This window comes from Pistacia vera, unplaced genomic scaffold (genome assembly GCF_008641045.1).
Source record: "Pistacia vera cultivar Batoury unplaced genomic scaffold, PisVer_v2 Contig566, whole genome shotgun sequence".
NCBI classification, from domain to species: Eukaryota; Viridiplantae; Streptophyta; class Magnoliopsida; order Sapindales; family Anacardiaceae; genus Pistacia; species Pistacia vera.
Genome location: NW_022196408.1, coordinates 1,339,976 through 1,360,885, shown reverse-complemented (window position 1 = coordinate 1,360,885; position 20,910 = coordinate 1,339,976). Strand labels below are relative to the sequence as shown.

The window sequence follows — 20,910 nt, the reverse complement described above, 5'->3', positions numbered from 1 at the left end:
GCAAATAAGTACAACGCTCTCTAGGTTTTTGTGTGGCAAAGGTTTGGACTTGGGCTTGGGTTTGGGCCCATAAGTTGCTTGGGTGATTTGACGAAAAGGTCCTTGGAAAAACAAGGGATAGAGACGTTTTCTTTTTTTACAAATCAAAACCAGGTTTTTAATATGTATATATAAAATTTTACAAATATAATCCTTATAATCTAATGAATTTGTACTAGGGAAGTTTTCTATTATTAACCATATAATCTAATGAATTTGAAAAGAAGCATAAACTAATTATTTTTAATGCCAGTGCATCATCAATTTTTAAATTAGTGAATTGAATTTATATTAAAAATATGTATTTTAATAAGACAATATTATATTTACAACTCAATCTTATAAATTTTTTCTTACAATCCTGACATGACAAATTACAATTGGTCAGCTCTCGTTTGTTTAATTGTGAGCCGACTAATTATGAACTATTACGTCAAGATTGTAAGAGAAAATTTGTAAGATTGGATTGTAAACTAATCTTTATTGATTTTAATAACTTAATCTATTGTTAATATGGCACAAGGAGGTCTTGAACTGATTCTAAAACTATATTTAGAAAAAATCCAACTAAGAAAAAGGTCTTAACAAACTCCTTGTTTCGGACCCACTGATCTATACCCAAGCAAATTTCAAGGAGCAACGGATCCTTCCCACCGTGGGCAGCGATTGGGCCCAAGAAAGAAACCCTTTATCACTACGACGTCGTATAACTTTCAACTAGCTAGTCCATTTCCTGCCTCGTAAAACCTAAACCCTCCAGATAATTTGACAGAGAAAGAGCAGAGCTGAAGAATTAATGGGTTTGTGGTTAAGTATATTGATATTTTTTACCTGATAAAACAGCCATCCAGGTATTCCTCTTTTCATCAAACTGCTGTTTCAACTTCATTCATTCATTCATATTAGTTTACAAGTAAAGCATATCATTATATCTTTTGCACACTATGTATTCTAATTTAACAAGTAGCCAGGCACTACCCTTGGCAATCAGAGTTTCCTCACAACCCATCAGATTTTTTAAACATCTCCACCCCAAATCACAATATTTTCCAATTCTGTCTCAGCCAAAACCGCCCTTAAACCCCATTGTCTTCAACTTCGCCAAGAATGGTCACAAAAGTTTCAGCTCTTTGGAACCCACTAGTTTTTCAAATGAATTTTGTCCCAAGTCAATGGGAATGAACACTTTAGGTAAAGCAAGGAGTATCTCAAGTGTCTTTGGGATGAAAAGTGCTGTACAATGTTGTGCTTTGGTTAGAGGTAGGAGTTTTTCAAGCTCATATTTATCGAGAGTTGGTGAAGGTGGTCGTGATTTAAGAGTTGGAAAGTCACGTCCTTGGTTAAAATTAAACAAATCTAAGGAAGCAAAAGGGTTCAAGAAAGTGAGGAGCACTATGAATATTCGTTCATCTTGGGAGGAATCAGCAGAGAGATTGCAAAAAGGGAGTAGTAGCTATCCCTCTTGGGAAGAATCCGCCAAAAGGTTGGACAAAGTGACAACTACGAAAATTAGCCATTCGTCTTGGGAGGGATTACCTGAATCTTCTGTTCAGAATATAGAAAACAGAAATTTAATAGTAGGTAAGCCAAAGAATTACCAAAATGGTCATGTCAAAAGCAATGGAAATGTTGAGGAGGAAGAAAAAGAAGCAGAAGTAGAAGTAGAAGGAGATGTGGAGGTTGTTGAAGAGCATAGATGGGATAGGAAGAAGAATATGTTCAGAGGGGACAGGAAAGTGTGGTCTGAGAAACCTGAATTCCGGAGTTGGAATAAGCAGGAAAATATGGAAAGAAGGACATGGAAAGAGCCTACCGAATCAACTGTACCTAAGATGGTCGGTGAAGGGTTATATGGAGTAGGTCCTGTTTTGGCTGCTTTGTCAGCTGGAAGAAGAGAATTTTATGCATTGTATGTTCAAGAAGGATTGTCTTTGAGTAGTAATAATCGGAAGAGGAAGGACAAGAAAGGGTTTGAGAAGGTATTGAAAATGGCAGAAAATATCGGAATAAGTATAAAGGAAACCTCAAAGCATGACCTCAATATGGTTGCTGATAATCGCCCTCATCAGGGCCTTGTGCTAGATGCTTCTCCATTGGAGATGGTAAAGATAAAGGAATTGGACCCTGTTTCAATTGAGGAAGACCAAACGTCTCTCTGGGTAGCATTGGATGAGGTCACAGATCCTCAGAATATGGGAGCTATCATTAGGTCTGCTTACTTCTTTGGAGCTTCAGGAGTGGTGTTATGTGCAAAAAATTCAGCTCCATTAAGTGGTGTTGTGAGCAAGGCAAGTGCAGGCTCACTTGAATTAATGGAGTTGAGGTATTGCAACAATATGATGCAGTTCTTAATATCCTCTGCAGAAAATGGCTGGCGAGTTCTTGGAGGTTCAGTTTCTTCAAAAGCAATTGCCTTGAATGAGATCCCCCCCGGTCCACCGACTATACTTGTTTTGGGCAGTGAGGGTACTGGATTGAGGCCTTTGGTGGAGAGATCATGTACCCATTTGGTTAAGATCCCTGGAAATATTCCGGTGGATGTAACTGCTGGAGTAGATGATATGGCCTCTGACGAACAATTTCGGTCATTTATGGCTGTCGAGAGCTTGAATGTCAGTGTTGCTGCAGGTGTGCTTCTTCACTACTTAATTGGGCACCAGTCCAATGATAACCGCCACATTGCTGATATTTCAACTAGTACACATGATTAAGGTACCATGCCCAACTTTTGCCTCAGTATGCTTGTACACTTTAACTGCCCCTTTTCTTTCTTAGAACCATATACTGATGGTAAAAATTTTGTGCATTTTGTGGGGTGTTCTCGAATTCATACAATGTAAATGGTTGCTTGATGATAAGGGAAGCAACACGCTTGGATGGGAATATATTGCCCTGGAAATTGATTTTTTTTGGTAATCGAAGTTTTTCCTCAATTCATGACTATGATCGTCTTGCAATTTTTTTTCCAATTTACTTCACTAGTTTTGATCATCATCAGGAAAGTAACTCTTATTTATAACTAGTAGCTTTACAAGTTCTGTTGGCTCAATAATATCTATTGCAGGTGTGCATGAATAAAAAGATCAACACAATAATGAATGTAAGAAATGCATAAGAGACAGAAGAAACCAATGATGAATCTCACAAGTATTGGTTAGTAATTTGTGATTGGAATTCAACGTAACAGGTATTTTTGTGTGAAGCGGGGTTTCTTATATCAAATTTGAGAGTATATGATTTCCTTTTCTTCACCTGTGGATGTCCCTAAGATACCAGTACAATGTAACTCTGATTTTTTTTTGGTAAATGGGGTGGCCGGCCAGCTTGCGCTCAACTCTGATTTTATTATTATTATTATTATTATTATTATTTTAACAAATCGAATGTGACACTGCTTGTGTTATGTGTGCACGGATGGGAGTTACCCAACTTTGTATTACAAGATAATTTCACGAATGTGTTTTCTCTGGTTCCAACACCAACAGACTGACCACTTGAAGGGAAATGCTAAACATCCTATGATTATTACCGGGATCAATGAATTCTATAATTTATGATATCATTATTATTCTGGTAACCCCCTAACAACAAGCCATGTTAAAACACCAGTATTGTTCCAAAATAAAAGGTGAAATGTTCTCTTTTGGCAGCTGCATGGGAAACATACCAGTAATACTTTTACCTTTTGCCATTAATTAGATTACTATGTTAAATTGAATGGGTGCCTACTGTAAATTAGGCTGACATATGTAGTTGAAAAACTTTAACCACTGCCAATGGTAATATATATTTGATGAACCATCTAGGGAAGTGAGATCCGGAAATTTATCTGCAATGGTTATCTTTCTTAAAAATTTCATCCTTATCAAAATCATAACGAAGGAAAGGAAAGATTATTAGACAAATTTGATGAATTATTATGTAGTTTATGAGGAAGTTAATACTGGGTTATTATAATGGCGATAAGTGCCTATGAGCATTAGTTAACATCCTTGAAGTGATTCAAATTACCCTCGTTAATATTTGAAATTTTGAATAACGCAACAACGACAACAAACATGAAAAGGATTAATATAATACGGCAATTTCATTAGAAAGAAACTGAAACTGGAAGTCAGAAAGCATACAACCATGTCAACAAAAACAAGTAGCCCATTACAGCCCAATGGGAAAGTTTTTCAAACCACCCTTAGGTTGTGTATTATCTGTTGTACCCTGGACTTTTAAAATTATATCATAGACATCCCTGACCTGACCTCCAACTCTAATATCTGGCAATTAAGAGTCACTACTAGGGTAGTGTCATCATAACTCATCTCTCCGGCGCGATCTCTCGGCTTATCCAAATTCCTTCCATTTTTACAGGTTATTATTTTTTAAAGCTTAACTTGTTTTTCTTTTCTTTTGCTCTTCAGAAACAATGATTTAAATGTATTTCTATTTTTTTCTTTAAAATGTTGACGTAAAGCAAAGGGCAAACTAACTAGCATAAAAGCATTTTACAAATAACTGAAATGAGCTCCATTTAGTTTTGTTCTTTTTTGTGAATCTGTTGAAACAGAGTAAGGAGCTGGATTTGAGATATGGTTTTAGTTGTGGGAGCACTAATTTTAGCTGTCATTTTGGGAGTATTTCTTTTGATCCCACGAGACCGTAAATCTGGTAATCTTTAGATTTCTCTCTTTATTTTGACAGACTCAAGTGTTTGATTTTGTATGCGAACCATATTTAATTTGTGTATGTTTGTTCGATGCAGCTTATTCAAAAACGGTTCACCCAAATGTTAACACTAATAAGGTACTTTTGATCTTGGGAACTTTAAAAAGTATCCTTTGGACTGTTACACGTTTGATTTTGAAGCTGATTCTGTAGCGTTTTACCTGCATAACTTTATTTTGATGCTGAGGAACTTTTAGAAGATAAGAAAGTTCGAATGTTTTTCTGATCAGAAGAATATGGAATATGAACACCTTCATCATACTTTATTGCCCAAAATGATCCTAAACGGCTGTATACAATGTAGTATTAGGAGAGTATTTCTAATGATATTTCTTTTTGTGCTTAGTTGCATATGTCATAGTAAATGTGGCTACTTAACTCTTAATTATAATTTTAAATGTTCTTTTGTGTTCTTAGGCATCCAAACTCTATAGTAAGACTGAAGTCTCTTTGCATAATAAGAGAACTGATTGCTGGATAATCATCAAGAACAAGGTATTATCTCTGTATTTGGCTTGATTCTCCATCTTAAACTTGGAACTATTTAAATGGTGTTAATGTGATTGGACATTTTTTGTGGTTCCTTTTTTTTCTAATTATTGCAGGTGTATGATGTTACCTCATATGTAGAAGAACACCCAGGTGGTGATGCCATCCTAGCACATGCTGGTGATGATTCAACTGAAGGATTTTATGGGTATGCCTCTATCAACTGACTCCTCACTTTCTGTTTATTTTCACCACTCATTTAGCAATTTCAAACTAGGTGATTCTGTCCATCTTTGAGTTCTGTCCAATAAAATATGTAGTATAGAAAAATGTCTTCTTGAGTATCTCTCTTATATTTCCTGTGAACTAAGGGTATGCCTCTTTTTCTCTTATAAATTTATTACTAATCAGAAAAATAATTATTGTCAATAGCTATTGTAATTAACCTCTCCTTGGCTCTATTACTCTTTGAATGATAGTAGTGAAGCATCACAGAAGTTTGCTTTTTTAAATGACAATTTTCTCTAAACTTCTGAATACGTTAGAAACCTCTCCTGCAATATATCAAAAAGTTACCCTTGGTTTTACCAGATTGTGTCAAAAATCTCCGTGGTTGACATAAACCACGAATTGTATATCACCTGTATATTAACTTAAGCTTAAAATTGCAGAAAGATGTATAGATTATACCCCCGATAGTTAAAGTTCCTGATTTGTATGCCGCAACTCCAGAAATATGCTTGAATCTCTATTCTCTGAAACTCAAAACAGGACCACCATCAGAACTTTCAATTTTAATGGATAATTTTTCAAACTTAAATATTTCTTGACTTCTTCGTTATCTTTTCCTGGTGATTTTAATTTTATATGCATGTAGATGAGCACAGGTAGTTAAAGTTCTGAATTAAATGTTGTAAAAAATTATTTTTTTTGGTTCGATGGGGCAGACCACAGCATGCCACCAGAGTTTTTGACATGATTGAAGACTTCTACATTGGAGACCTGGAGCAGTAATTTGTTGATAGCCAGTGGCTTGTAAAAACAACCAACAAATGTACTCGGAAAACTTTTTTCTTCTATTGGATTCGCTAGTTCTTCCCCACATTATGGCCAGTTACCTTTTACTTTAAGGAGTCATGATCATGATTATGTTCTTTTCATTTATGTATTTTTTATTATTTTTCCGTGAATTTTTGGGGTTTGAACTGATGTTGCCCAATCTCCAAATTGCAAATTTTTCTCAGTGCATCATAGCTCATCGGCCTTTGGCTACGCAAAGATATTGAAAGCGTTTGTCAAACTGTTTCCTTGTAAATTCTAATGACGTTGCCTGGAATTGGATTTCAAATTGGAAGGGACAGTGTGGGATAAGGAAAAAAAGAAATTTTGTTTATCCAGCAAAACAACTTATCATACTGTCAGATTGCAGAAATCGGGAATTCACAAAAGTGTCTAAGATTTTGAGTTTCAACTGTATAACAAATCTGTAGAATTACAGAACAAGAATCAATACAAATTACAAGATCAGCCCAGACTACAGTGGGTTGATGCTGAAGAATGAAATTGATTGAATGGGGGATAAAAAAAGAATGAGCCAAAACTTCCTAGTGGCTAAATCACTAACACCAACCAATTTGAATTTGCCTAGTGATACAATAGACCATATATAATCAAACAATGATAATTTACTTCTGAAACCCTTTCCACCCATCAGATCACGACATGCAAGAAGAGTGATTACAATAATTTGTATGAGGAAGCTTAATTCTAGATATCAAATTTCTTAGGCTGATGCCACTGTGCCAAACTTCTGGCCAATGAGCTGACAAATGAGATCTTTTGTGGAGCTCCTTTCTTCCCATACAAATGCTTTCCTCCCAAATCTGTAAAAGTTGGACCCATATTCTTGCTTCGTTCAATCTGCAGAATGCATAAATATTGCTGTTACGGAAAGTTGCAGATCAAAACTGAAACTTATTATATTTGCTTAATTGCTAATTGTTAATCTTGTATATATATTCATAACTAATAAGTCAAGCATTTGGTTAACAAAATGCCACCAACTCGTAGACATCTACAAGACAAAAAATGTTTATTAGGTCCATCCTTCTTTAAAAGATGCGGAAATAATATTAAACGGCCTTGTAGAAGCAACATATTTACTTGGACCATCAAACAGATTGTTACACTGAGCCTTAAAATATATTGTTTTCAGTCATATTCAAGCACCGGTAATAGTCCTGGCATTAAATTTAAAGATGAAATTTCATGCGGAGAAAATTAACACTTTGGCCTTAAAGGACATACCTTGTTTATCTTCCCATTCCTCAAGTGATATCTGATACCAGACCAATTGATAGACTGAGAAAAATGAGAACGAAATGCTGATAGAGGGTATAAAAAGTTATCCACCACCAGTGCAATGAATACCTGCTCCGTAGCAAGTCACGTCAATTACATTAGAGTATACTCGTTAGTCATCTTTATAATGCCCCAGCTCTTAATCAAACAATGTTCAGATGTTAGTTTAAAAATCAAGCATTTTGTGTGTTTTTCAAATCCTATATAATCATAGTCATTTGTGGAGTTCATCACCAGTGTAGTAAATGAATTTCTTGTTTAGAAATTCCTATTCTCCAGTACTGTTCTTTTTATGTGTTTTTAGATTTAAGAAACAGACAATTATTTTCGAAACCAAAAAATTAACCTCAGCTTCCTCACACCAAAGGTAAAGATTCATCTGCTCATTCATATAAAGCTTAAGATGGATTTGAAGCAAATCAGCGCAAGGGGTTTATTAAAATAAAATAAAATAAAAATACCTTTCATAAACAGAGGCAACTGAATATTATTTTGACCACTATAAAGAAGGTCCACCAAACGAAGAGAGCTAAAAATACTTACAAGGCCCCAGTTATATGTAGCAAGTGAAAGTCTTGGTGCCTCAGGGGATAGCATGTTGCACAGCTGGACTTCTATCCTTGTCAAGTTCCACATTGATAAAAGTTCTGTGAAGGTGCAAATAGCTAGGCAGCTTACCAGTAACAACCCTATTCAAAAGCAGTTGGCCCAGCTATAAGAACATAGAATTATTACATACAAACAAAGTGGAGTGCTCTGGCATAAGCTTCTCATTCCTAACATATAAAACATCAGCAGATAATTGCAACCTACAAATGTGAAAGTGAGAAGAATATATACTCAACAGGACGTGAGGACTGTTACTAACATTTATAGTGGATAAATTAGATTGAAAAACTCCTGCCCTGATATCAATGGATAATAGCACACATTACATGAGGTAGAGGGAGGGAGGGACTTTAATTTGTCTGTAACATTCAACACCAATAATTATCAACATAACTACAATCAACAATTTACTTACTATGGTCTTCTATGTGATTACATAGACTACCAATCCTACAGATAATAAATCTATCACAAATATCCCTCATTAAGATACAAAAGCTGTATCATTACATACTGTCATGTCTTGGCATATAGAATAAGTTAGACACAACTTCATCCGGCATCGGCATAATATATTTCATCTAAATTAGCACTAACCTACCTAACAAGAATAATTAGTGTGCTCACCACCAGAAGTAATGTTTGTTTCCTCAGGTGAATACCCTTTGATATAGGTCCGCAAGGCAGCTGCTATATGCATCAGAGCCATAAAGTATGGTGCCACAAATCCCCATGATAGATAACAGTGGGAAGAAAACAATGCACGATTCATTATCCAATTAACCGTTGATATGTATGATTCCAAAACAAACGTTTGCTTCCTCAAGTAATTCCAGTACCTACACAACAAAACAAAAGTTAACATGGAATGACTCCTATAGACTTAAGTTCAAATGAATCAATATCTCAAACCTTCCAAAATTAAGATCACTGGCAAGGGGATGAGGAAAAACAGCAACTGGAGGTGATGTAATGAGCTTCTTGTGAGCCCCTGAGAAGTTACAAAAGAAAAAGGTTGACAGCTCTTGTTAATATAAAATTGTGATCTGTGACCATCAGTAGACAGGTTGCTTCCCAGTCTACTCTAGTCAGCTTGTAGAGATTACCGGTGAGTACATTACCAGATATAGCTGCAAGAGTCATATCATCAGAGTATCCACCATCTTTGAGTCCAGAGACCACACCATAGCGATCAAGTCTAAAATCATCAGCATGCATCTGGAAACAATACAGAACAATTAGAATAAAACTGCAAGATGGTACATGTAGCACCAGAAAAGATGGTATAGCTACTTGCCATCATGCACCCTCCCCATAGAAAAAATGTTCTCCCACCGGTAGCAAAGCCCATCGAACAAGGCTGTAAGAAAATTCAGCAGTTAGTGAGTGAAAATGGAAAAAGCTTAAAAATAACGGACATGGCAGGTTTCCAATATAATGTCATATAACAAAATCAGCCCACTAATGCACAGTTCCACATTCATTTACAGAACTTTTTGCAACTAAATCAACTGACTCCAACGAAAAAGCTTTTCCAAATCAATAAGGATCAGCTCTTGGCAAACAATTTCAGAATAACTACACTGAGAAACCATCACCCATAAAACAATAGGTTCCTTTGACATTAAATAGGAGTTGATGTTTGCATTGATAGCATATCATGCCGTTCTCTTATTTGAAATTCAAGAGAGAATACAACTTCTTTCTGACACAATACTTGGCATAGATTAACCATCACAAATTTTCTTTTCTCTTATCTAATTCACAGAAACCAAAGCTGTGAGTTTATCATCTACAGTTTAGTTGCACATATTAGGAGATCAATGGAACATTACATGAGTAATACAGGACAATATTAGCATTACGCACACAAACTGTAAGCATGAGAAAAAGAAGAAAGGAAGTTATAGATGGCGCCATACCATATGATATTCATAGATACAGTAACTTCCTAAACTTCCAGAAGGTAAATCAAGAGGGTATCCAGTTTGAATAAAAATCTGCACACCATTGCAAAGAAAGTTAAAAATCATAAGAGGATCCCGTTTTGAACCAAAGCTCATAACCATAAAAGAAGGATACACCTGAAGGAAAAAAATGCACAGGAAAAGATAATTATCCTGAAACAAATACAATTTCCTTAACAGTAGGCATATAGGTGACTCTGATGCAGTACCTCAGGATTTTTTTCCATCTCAGCAGTGAGGGCGCCTATTGTCCCAGGGTGAAGCCTAACATCATCATCCAAAAACAATACATACTTGCTGTCCTTATGCATGTTCTCTACCCCAACCTTCACAAAAGAAGCATATCTATGATTAAGCGGTGACTGGAACCATGCTTCTAACAGAGACAAATTAACAAAATCTTAGGCAAAGAATCTAAATGAGCTCCAATTTCCATACAAGCTTGTACATTCAGCACATCTCTTAGGCTTTCTAGAAGTAATATTCATAAAAAGGGCAAGATTATATCAGACATCTAATCTCAATTAAGAAGTAAAGTTTCAGATAGCCATCCCCAACACATCTTGATTTCTTGCAGAAGAATACAAATAACTAGTCATAAGATATTAATAATATCTTTTATATACAGTGGAAATATAATAGATTCTAAACTTGTTACATACCAACTGGTTATGGATTTTCTGACTACAAGTTGTTGAGAAACCAGCTATAACAATTTTAGCATCGATATCATCCTGTGGACACAAATAATGCAAATAAGTCAGGAAGGGAAGCCATGGTACAGAAGTCCAAAATGATCCCTCAAGCTGCCACATCCATGAACAATAGCTAAAGTCAAGTACTCGGGTTTAACATCCATACTTCCACAGCATCAAGGTTAGAGAAAGCAAGAAAGAAAATAATTATCCTTCCAATCATAACATGCATAACTTACAAAGAACATGTGATGACAAGAGCAAATCACATTCAGTGGATTAGATGTGTACCTTAAAATCTGACAATAACCTAGATACAGCATGGTAAGCAGGGTCTTCTGCACTTTCCAAAACAAAAAGAAATTCTAAAGGACCACCATAAAGTGATGTAATCTGCATACAGTAATGAACAGAAATCAAACCATCTCAAAAACATTATTAATTCAGGCAACTAAGAGAAAGGCTTGCATATTAAACTTGAAATTTTCGACTATAACACTAGTCATTACAATAAAAATAATCTGCCCAGGTATTAGCTTCAAGCTGTTGAAAGCCCTCATCTAGTTAAATCTACTACTGGGGAAATAGAAGTATCTTTAACATTATTAACTTCTAGTTGGGAATAAATATTTTAGAAACTAACCCAAAGCTAACTTGGACATCAAACAGACACAGACTGGACTTGTTTAAGGTTTTGCCTCGTAAATAAGGTGTACATCTGTTTATATGCAGGGGTATAATGTATGTGCCTTAATACATACTAAGACCCCCAACTACACAATCTTTCATCTTGCTAATAGTGATGATAGCAGTCATGACAACCCAAAAAAAGCAGAAACAAAAAAGGTTAACAAATTTCTCAATAGCAAGCTAGAAAAAAAATTTAAAGCTTTCAGAGTCAGTGCTCAGCAGAACTTCTATGCTAAAAAGACTCACCTGACTTCTCCAATTGTGTAGATTGTGTTCTCCAAAACCTTTTAGAGGCATGACCACAGACACCCTTGGCAAATTGACCTGATTGGAGTGCTCAAGTTCATTAATATCATGACAAAGAAATGCCAAGCTATTGCCATGTCTCATGCTATCTTTCATTTGCTTGATCTCCCTATTCCTGAGAGACCAAAAAATAAATAAATAAAGAAAGAAAGACTTCATATATAAGAAGTGCCTCAAGTGGCAAGAAGCTTTAATACCAACATGATAGCAGGAGATAAGCCTTGGAGGCCTATCACCATTATTTCTATACAGTAAATCTTAATACCTGACATAGGCAGCAAAAGCCCAACCAATTGCAAGAATTAAGCAGATTAGACATCCCTACACCAAATGTAAGAGATTCAGACTGATAAGCAATGACAACAGAAAAGAATCAACCTAAGTTTTGAAACAAACAAGTTGCAAGATAAAATGGCAAGCAAGTAGTGTAGGGCAATGACAACAAATATATGATGGCCACAAAGCAAGGGTCAGCTCATATAAGTTTTCTGATTCTCTTCAACATCACATGATGATAAAATAACAAAGCCAATACACAAAGGAAAAGCGAAAATGGTCATTCATGTATAACAATGGGATTCTGAAAGTAATTAGAGCTCCTAAGGTACCACATAAACAATTGAAACCATTATATTAACTATAAAGTTAGCTCTTTAATAACTGCTGAAACATCATCAGACATTACAGGTCAACTATCCCATTAGGTATAATTCTTCTGCTTCATACTTCAATTAGAATGTGCACCTGTGCACTATTAATAACATTTTTAAGACCAGTAAAAATTAAGTGACCTAAGTCTCGTTATAGAAGGCAAATTAAAGGCTACACAGAGAAACAATTTTACAACTCTGTCACAGTTTTCTTCATCTTCCTAGACTCTCCCTCCTTTTTCCCTTGACAAGTAACAGAAACTTTTGTATTAATGGTTAAGTGAGAAGCAAAATAGTGAACAAGTTGTCCCAAAAAATAAAAAAAAATAAAAAAGAAACTTTAAAATTGCAAAACATTTTACTAAATTCTCACATAAACACTTTCTGAACTAAATTCTCTTATTTCAGAACCCAATTATAGCAGCAGAATGAAACCTTCTGTTAACCTAAGTAACATTTTACTTACAAAAGCACTCATTAGACTAAGATAAGCAGAAAGTCATCTCCACGATCAAGAAACATTGTGCTCATAAAACAAGAGTTTTGGAGCGTTAGGTACCATCCTTCATCTGAAACTTTTGAAAATTATAGTAGTGTGACACATTTTAGAGCTTAAAAATTGTCATTGAGCCATTTTGTATTAGTTAAAATATTTTATACTAGTAGGTAGTTCAACAATTACATATGATGATCATAACTAAAAGCAAAACTTCAAAAAATAAAAAAAAAAATAAAAAAACGAACAAACAAACAATAACAATCTAAAATATAAAAATAAAATGAAGAAATTGTTCTTAGGAAACTGTGTCATAAATTTGCATTCCATGCCAAGGCAACAAAATTGTGGCCAAAATTCAAATACTTAACCTCCATTATGCCGCAGAAAATACCAATATCACCGCAAACGTTAACAGAAACTATTTAGAAGAAAATTCTAAGCATTCATGTGTAGCCATTTCAATCAACTTCGAAACTTAGATCCAAAAAGAGTTGTAATGACGTGAAAATGGGGAATTCGAAATTTTAAAAAAAAAAAAAAAAAAAAGGATTCACAATAAACAAAAAGAAAAGATGCTACGAAAATACATCAAACCAAATCAAAATTTGCAACCTTATGAAATTTAAATTCCAGAAACTAAAAGGTAAGCTGAAGCAGTAAAAAATTATAGCGTATTTACGGCAGCCAAACAGAACTGGATCTATATTACAGTAAAAGAAAACAAAAACGTAGCAAGTGACTTACCTGGATCTGAATGAAAATAGCAAAAGGACTACAAAAAGCTTTGGCGAGAGAGAAGAGAAGCGAATCGATAGAGTCCAATGCAGGCATCGTTCTTCTTGCTCTCTCCCCCTCGGTATCTAATCGATCACCTCTAGCTAAGGACAGATGAAATAATAAAAAAAATAAGCAGACTGTGCGCCGTATTTAACAAATCGCCATCAACGGTGAACTAGAGCAACCGAAAAAACAGAAACAGAGAGGCAGGATGAGAGAGAAAGAGACAAGAGGGCAAGTGCGAGAGATTGCGTAATTATATTTATTATAATTTTTTTATTTTTTTTGATTGGGGGAAATTGACCTGTTGAGAGTGGTACTGTGTGTATTGAAGAAAGATAGAAGAGGGAGAGACCGTTGGATGGGTGGTTATATATATATAGGTAAAAGAAGAGAGAAGGAGACGGAGTGGATTTTGGAGGCGTGTGAGGTGGTAGGCACGTGCGGGTGTTTTACTGGTCACTCTCGCTCTGCTCTTTTTAAGAGTCAGGAAGGAAGATGCTACTTTACGAACCGAATCTTCGTTCGCTGTCGCCTTTAAAGCGTTTTTTTTCAATCATCTTCATTCAAATGCATGTACTTTCTGGACGGTGGCCATTGTTTTGGGCTTTTGGCAGTCTAATTGCTACTGCCACGCCAATTCTATTTTGGGAGGTAGAATTGCAGCTTTAACCCAGAGTTTGAAATTTTATTGGAGAATTATTACTTGTGGCAAGGGGAAGAAGCTTTTGATAAATTTTATAAGAAATATTTAACAACATCAAAAAAGATCTGTGATTATCTGCTGTGTCAAAAATACACACTAATATCAACATCATCAATCAAAGTTCAACAAACACTTAAAAGATAAGATGGTATTAACTCTTAAAAACTTAAACGGTCTCTAAAAGATATTTTATATCAATCCTATCCCATTTTAAGATAAAAATTAAGGAATGGTCCATATTAAGATTATTTACAAAAACATTCGTTACATTGAACTTAAAAGAATAAATTGGCACATCTCTTCATGAAAAAGAGAGGTTAGACATATGAGAGTTGGACATAGATTTAAGTTTCATTATTTTTCTCTGTAAACAAAGTATTTCTCCGTTTTTGTACACCTTACATGTAATATCATAAAAATAGCCAAAGAATAATAAAATAACAGTAGATATAGGATTCGCTTTAAGCATCCGAACCACAATAAAAATCCATTTTGTCCATCTTTTATTTATGTTTCATCAAATATATATCATCTCAGCACCATAAACATTTCTCATGAATCATTCACGTGTAATTTTTAAAAACAATTTGACATTTTACACGTCATTGGTGTCAAAATTACGCCTCAACACTATCGAAATAATTTAAATACAACTTATTTAATTGGGTAAACGAATTCTCCCATGGAAAGTAACTAATAAGAGTGGCATTAGTAGATATTTAGTGGACAATGCTTACGTAATTAACATGGGATAAAGACAGATGAGGAATCACCCACGTTACGTGTACAGGAATTAATTTGGTTTAGGTATAAATTAGTCAATAATATAAGTGTGTCACGCTTGGAAGAAAGAAACATTAGACGTTGGGTTAAGAAATCAATTGTGGATTAGGCACGAAAACAAATATAAAAAAAATATTTGATATTACGTATGTTAATTTGGGTCATGTGGATCTTCGGATTATGCTGGAATCTTCTCTTTTAATACACAACACTCTCTCTAATCTTAAACCTTTGAGAAAGATTCACCTTGTCATATAGAAAGTGAGTGATGATTTTTAGACAAGGCAAGAATAAAAATGTTTGTGTTAATGCTGAATACTGGCATCAATATTTAAAAAAAAAAAATTAATTAGCAGTAAATATGCGACAATAGGCAATGATTGGTTGGAAAAGCGAAACAAGGGTAATGCTATGCATGATAATCGTGGGAAATAAATATAAAACAAATATTTGTTTTATAGGTACTTAACATAACAACCATCCCACCACATTTAAATTTAAGATTAGGAGACCGCTCAAAACAGTCATGTCAAGCTCAGACCACTTCACCAAAGTGGACCAATCAAGTTTTAGTTTATATTTCTTAGAAGGGAAAATTTATAAGAGTAAACGACTTTTTCCCACCAAAGGTTTGCCTTGTCACTGTCAAAAGTTTCAAAATACTACTTATCCACCCAATGTTTATACTTCATTTTCTCAATTGATGTTCATCCAGTTACTAGAAGCTAAAATAAAAAGAGTTTTGTAGAGTGAAGGCCGGTGGATTGAATGGTGGTGACCGATTGAATATTCATCATCGGAATCAGTCGAAAATCAGTTAAAAACATGAAACCCTAATTTTACGATGGCTGATAATCGATAAGAAATCAGGTGCCAGAGTAAGAGAGGTAAGAGAGATTTTGTAGAAAGAATACTAGAAGTTCAAATGGTGGTGACGAAGAAAATTTTTATTGCTAGAATCGACTGAAATTGACTTTGGGTAGTAATGGAATATTAACTTTGGGTTGAAAAGTGGTATTTTGAAGCTTTTTGGGTGGGAAAGTGTCATTAAGGCAAACCTTAGGTGTGAAAATTTCGTTTACTCAAATTTATAACTTAATTCTTTTAGACCACATTAGTTTTCCAATATACCCTACAATTTTTGTTGTTACCAAATGTTAAAACTTTTTCCGTTAATATCAAGGTTAAAAAGATAATTATAATATGAAAAAAAATTAAATTAAAAAAAAAACTCCGTACCTCCTATCTTTTTACTCTTTCTACGATTAGAACTCTATTAAACCCTCTTGTTTTTGGTCCACCATTCAAGTCTTACAGTTTCAAAAACTCTCATAAATCCCATTGAAATTAACAGCAGCTATTAATGGGATTGGCATCTAGCAAATAATATTCTGTCTAAAGATTAAAATACTTTTTTCTTGAGGGTTTTTCCCCAACCCCTGAGGTTTAATAAAATGAAAAAAGTCCACTTGATATTTCAAAAATAACCAAAAAAAAAAAAATTTTGCTGTTAGTGTATTGTTTAGGGTTTATAACATGATAGATTGATAGTTGAATGAATATTTACTTAATTACCCCTATATCATTTAGTTTAACACAAACAAAATAATGATAGGGGAATTTTTGTTATTTTTCTAACCATAAAGAGATTTTTGCTATTTGATTACGCTTGAGGGAGATTATTGTTTTTAACTTTTTATTTTTTACAAAATTTTGACCTAAACAAAATAATAATAATATAATAGTAAAAAAAAAATTGATAGATACAAGAAAACAAAAGTAAAAGTATAAAGTCATGTGGAATTAGTTGAGGTACCTAATTCCACATGGAATTAGTATAAAGTATAAGTAAGTTGACCTCACACGCCGATCGAAAAATAATAAATAAAAGCACAAAAAAAAAAGTGGCCACAAGCTAGAAGTGATGTCATTGTGGCTTGGCGAGGCCTCATGTGACGTTGTTGTAGCCTAGCTCAGCCTCATTCAGCCACATATATGTGACGTGGTCGTGACCTTGTTTTTTGGCCAATGCAACATTACATACCCGATCTGGAAATTTTTAAATCTTCTCAAATATATCATCACTTCACTTTATTTAACAAGAAGCAAAATAAGAATTACAGCAAGTATTATTGATGCGTGATTTTTGATACCAACTAATTGACATATGCATAATGTTAATTGGTCAAGAGACACACGTGATTATGGATGAAATGTAGAGTAGATGCAATTAGAGCTTTTTAAAGTGGTTCGGATGCTAAGATAGCAAGTCCTACGTCCACTAATTTGTATTAGTATTGTGGGTCAGGTCGCAATAGCGGACTGACTTATAAATGATTAGGAAAATATAAATACAAACATACAAGAAAGAGAGAGAGAAAGCTAGTTCAGAGTATAAAATAGTCGGATACCCTTAATGAAGGGGTCTTCCTCTTTTTATAGTGAGATGAGTAGAAGTAATCATCATTAAATCCATGGGTTAGTGTGAATGTCAGGACTAAATCCGGCTTTACGTCACATTGCCCACCTTCCAAGCTGATTCCACACGATTTGGAGCAGGGAAATGGACACGTTGGAGCTCCATAGCGTCTGACAGGCCTGACGTGTGCTTACCGTTTTGACGGGAGCAGGTCACACCCCATCACGTGATTTCTCACGTCAGCCCTTGATTTCTCAGGCGTAACAAGTATATACACGATATCCATTATTCCCTCTCACCTTAAATCTAGTTAATTAAAAGTAGTTTAAATCATGGTTTTAAAACTCAACCTGTCCGACCGGTTCAATTGGTTAAATTGGGAGTCGGTGATCGAGTCGGGTCGGTTCGATTAAAAATCGAAAATATTAAATAACCCAATTTGGAACCGCGATTGAACCAGATTTTTTATTACGAACTGTCGGTCCAACTGGTTCGACCTAATGGTTAAACTGCATTTTTATATTCTTTTATATGTCTGAATAACGTTATTACGCTGACATCAACATAATGACATAACGGTTTGACCCAATGGTTGAACCGATTTAATTGGCCAATCCGATAATCTGATTGGGTCACTCCATGGATCGGGTTTTGAAACCTTAATTTTAATATTTTAAATACAAAGTTAATTGCGGTGTAGGAACATAAATGCACGAACATGTGCGATGAGCATGAGTTGTCTTTTTTTCAGCATCTAAGATGTGGGACTCGTTCTTTTGTGATGAGTGAAACAGTAGAGTGGTAGAGGGTATATACGTTATATGATGATGGATTGATAGTCCATCGCCATTTCGACTTATGGTCCCAAGTTTCTTGTTTTTTTTTTTTTTTCTTAAAACCGGAAAAAGAAAAAGTACAACCTGTATATTGTTTTATTCCTATTCTGGATCGTATTATTAAAATAATGTTTGGTTCATTTTTTTCAAAACTTTATCCCCAAAACATAATCCTGACACAAGTTTGAATTGTCTGCATCTTCACAGCTTTCTCAGGTTTTGACCGTTTCAATTTATTTTTATTCATTTTTCTGCACTGCGTGAACCATTTTCTGCACCATTTTTCTTCACTTTTCGTGACTGCTTCACCATTTTCTGCGCTGCATCTGACTGAGAAAATTAAACCATTTTCTTCACTGCATTCTTCATCATTTTTCTTCACTTTTCGTCACTACTTCACCATGACGACTATATGGGATAACATAACGAATGCACTATAGACAATACAGTAAACCATATCGTAGTTGTTAATGGAGTATACGTGTAATAATGATTATAAGGGTTAATAGTTAATACTTTTATTATATATGTATTAATGTGATGTTTTTAAATAGTTGGATTAGTACTTGAAATTAATATAAGTTTTTGTTTTTTAATATCTATGGGTGTCAAAATTATCAATAAAATATTTAGTATTATTAAAATATAACTTGATAAGTTATATATATAATAATACATTATTTCAACAAAATTTAATAAAATATTATATTAATAAATTATTTATAAAAAAAATATTAATTAAATATTTAACATAAATATCAAGATTAAAATACTCAATCAAATACATATTTTATAAATTTTATTCTTATAATTATAACTCTATCTAATTATCTAATTTTATCCAAAATAATAAGTCAAACGTGACTTATAATATTAATGAATATTGTTTTGAAACCTGTCAATAGCGCCAGTTGTCATGATCATCCATACAAGAAATATATGTAGAAGGAGGATTTCGGCAATCAATGGGCTGTCAGTGACTCAGTGGGCTGGTTTAGTTTGACTTTGACATTTATACAATGGAATTTGAAAGAGTTGCATTTTGAAAGGCAGCTTTTGCTTAACCTAGACCAATCCTGTCAGTAATAATATTGGATGTTATTTTTATCCATATTTTGAGACAGATTTTCGTATAATGTTTGATTCATTATTTAGACAATAGAATCTTGAAAACTCTATTATGATACTTTTCTGACAGCTTTATGACCGTTTGATTTTTTTTTCAGTCTTCCTTTTTAACGCGTCCTCTTTTCTTCTTTCACGCTTCTTCACCCCTCTTTTTTTTTTTTTTTTTTTTTTTTAGGGCCTTTTTCACGTTTATACGGTAAGGTTGTTTGTAAATATTGATTTGATTAGTCAACCATAACAAGGTATTATAGACAAATGAAACTATATGGGATAATATAACGAAGCATTATAGGTAATACAATTGATCATATCGTAGTTGTTAATAGAGTATACGTGTAATAATAATTGTAAGGGTTGATAATTAGTACTTTTGTCATATATGTATTAATGTGATATTTTTAAACAGTTGGATTAGTACTTGAACTTATATGAGTTTTTGTTTTTTAATATCTACGGGTGACAAAATTACCATAAAATATTTAGATTATTAAATATAACTTAAGTTAAATACTCTACCAAACACATATTTTACAAATCTTATCTTGTAATCATAACCCTATCAACTATTCAATACTATCTCCAAAATCATATCAAAAAAATAAACCAAATGCACCACACGCTATCTATAACATATAAACAGAACCAATTTTAATAAATTTGTATAATATATGTATGGAAACAATCAAAGATTTTGATTTGTTTGGTAATTGTCTTGTGTGCTAAAGACATATGAAAATGATAGTAAGGTCCATCTGGAAGGTTTCATATGAAGGCAGTGGGATGATTTATTTCAAATCAGTTAGAATTTCAAGTTTGTAACTACCAGTCATTGATTTTTACTCCCCCTTTGGTCTCTATTTCATATTGAAATTTAATAGTGACTTGAGTTGAGAGAGTGAGAATATCCGTTGGATGCTGATGCCCTACTATAGCACAAATGTAATATTTTTAGATTCTTAACCTAGTTTGAAACCAAACCAGTCACTTTCAGATTCTCAATTATTTGTACAACCCATTTCTTATCCCAATTATATTTTTACGGGATTTTCTATGCTATATTGGTTGCGTGGAATAAGACAGCCCTATTTTTACTTTTTATTTATTTTTAGGTAAACAACATGTTCTACCCAAGGTTTTGCGAAATCCAAGATTGGTATCCTTGGTTATAGTTTCCAGATTCCCGCCTTAAAGGATGGCATTTCATTTCTTTTAACCGTGAAGGTTAAAATTTCATTTA

General features: G+C 34.0%; 3 protein-coding genes across 6 annotated transcripts; 2 read left to right on the top strand and 1 right to left on the bottom strand.

The window, feature by feature from the left end:
• Window positions 1-812: 812 nt before the first annotated feature.
• Window positions 813-3,283, top strand: LOC116108539. 2 transcript variants are annotated; one of them, XR_004124646.1, is made up of 3 exons: window positions 813-2,751; window positions 2,871-2,951; window positions 3,104-3,283. XR_004124646.1 is itself a non-coding variant. In XM_031394779.1 (2 exons), the coding sequence occupies exon 1, from the start codon at window positions 984-986 to the stop codon at window positions 2,748-2,750; it is 1,767 nt and encodes a 588-aa protein (XP_031250639.1). In that variant the 5' UTR covers window positions 813-983; the 3' UTR covers window position 2,751; window positions 3,104-3,283. The 2 variants fall into 2 exon arrangements, 1 of the variants encoding a protein (XP_031250639.1); XM_031394779.1 differs by lacking the exon at window positions 2,871-2,951.
• A 972-nt stretch (window positions 3,284-4,255) lies between these two features.
• LOC116108572 (cytochrome B5-like protein) lies at window positions 4,256-6,655 on the top strand. 2 transcript variants are annotated; one of them, XM_031394813.1, is made up of 6 exons: window positions 4,256-4,404; window positions 4,601-4,701; window positions 4,796-4,836; window positions 5,176-5,253; window positions 5,364-5,455; window positions 6,195-6,649. In XM_031394813.1, exons 2-6 carry the CDS (start codon window positions 4,623-4,625, stop codon window positions 6,259-6,261), a joined length of 357 nt encoding a protein of 118 aa, XP_031250673.1. In that variant the 5' UTR covers window positions 4,256-4,404; window positions 4,601-4,622; the 3' UTR covers window positions 6,262-6,649. The 2 variants fall into 2 exon arrangements, with proteins under 2 accessions (XP_031250673.1, XP_031250674.1); XM_031394814.1 differs by having other exon boundaries at window positions 4,263-4,419; window positions 4,599-4,701; window positions 6,195-6,655.
• A 259-nt stretch (window positions 6,656-6,914) lies between these two features.
• LOC116108571 lies at window positions 6,915-14,135 on the bottom strand. 2 transcript variants are annotated; one of them, XM_031394811.1, is made up of 14 exons: window positions 13,769-14,135; window positions 12,141-12,196; window positions 11,816-11,990; window positions 11,171-11,272; window positions 10,847-10,918; window positions 10,394-10,510; window positions 10,140-10,217; window positions 9,515-9,577; window positions 9,339-9,435; window positions 9,130-9,208; window positions 8,845-9,056; window positions 8,152-8,297; window positions 7,555-7,677; window positions 6,915-7,167 (listed from the first exon to the last, which is right to left on the bottom strand). In XM_031394811.1, exons 1-14 carry the CDS (start codon window positions 13,853-13,855, stop codon window positions 7,015-7,017), a joined length of 1,560 nt encoding a protein of 519 aa, XP_031250671.1. In that variant the 5' UTR covers window positions 13,856-14,135; the 3' UTR covers window positions 6,915-7,014. The 2 variants fall into 2 exon arrangements, with proteins under 2 accessions (XP_031250671.1, XP_031250672.1); XM_031394812.1 differs by having other exon boundaries at window positions 11,816-11,893.
• Between the last annotated feature and the right edge of the window lie 6,775 nt (window positions 14,136-20,910).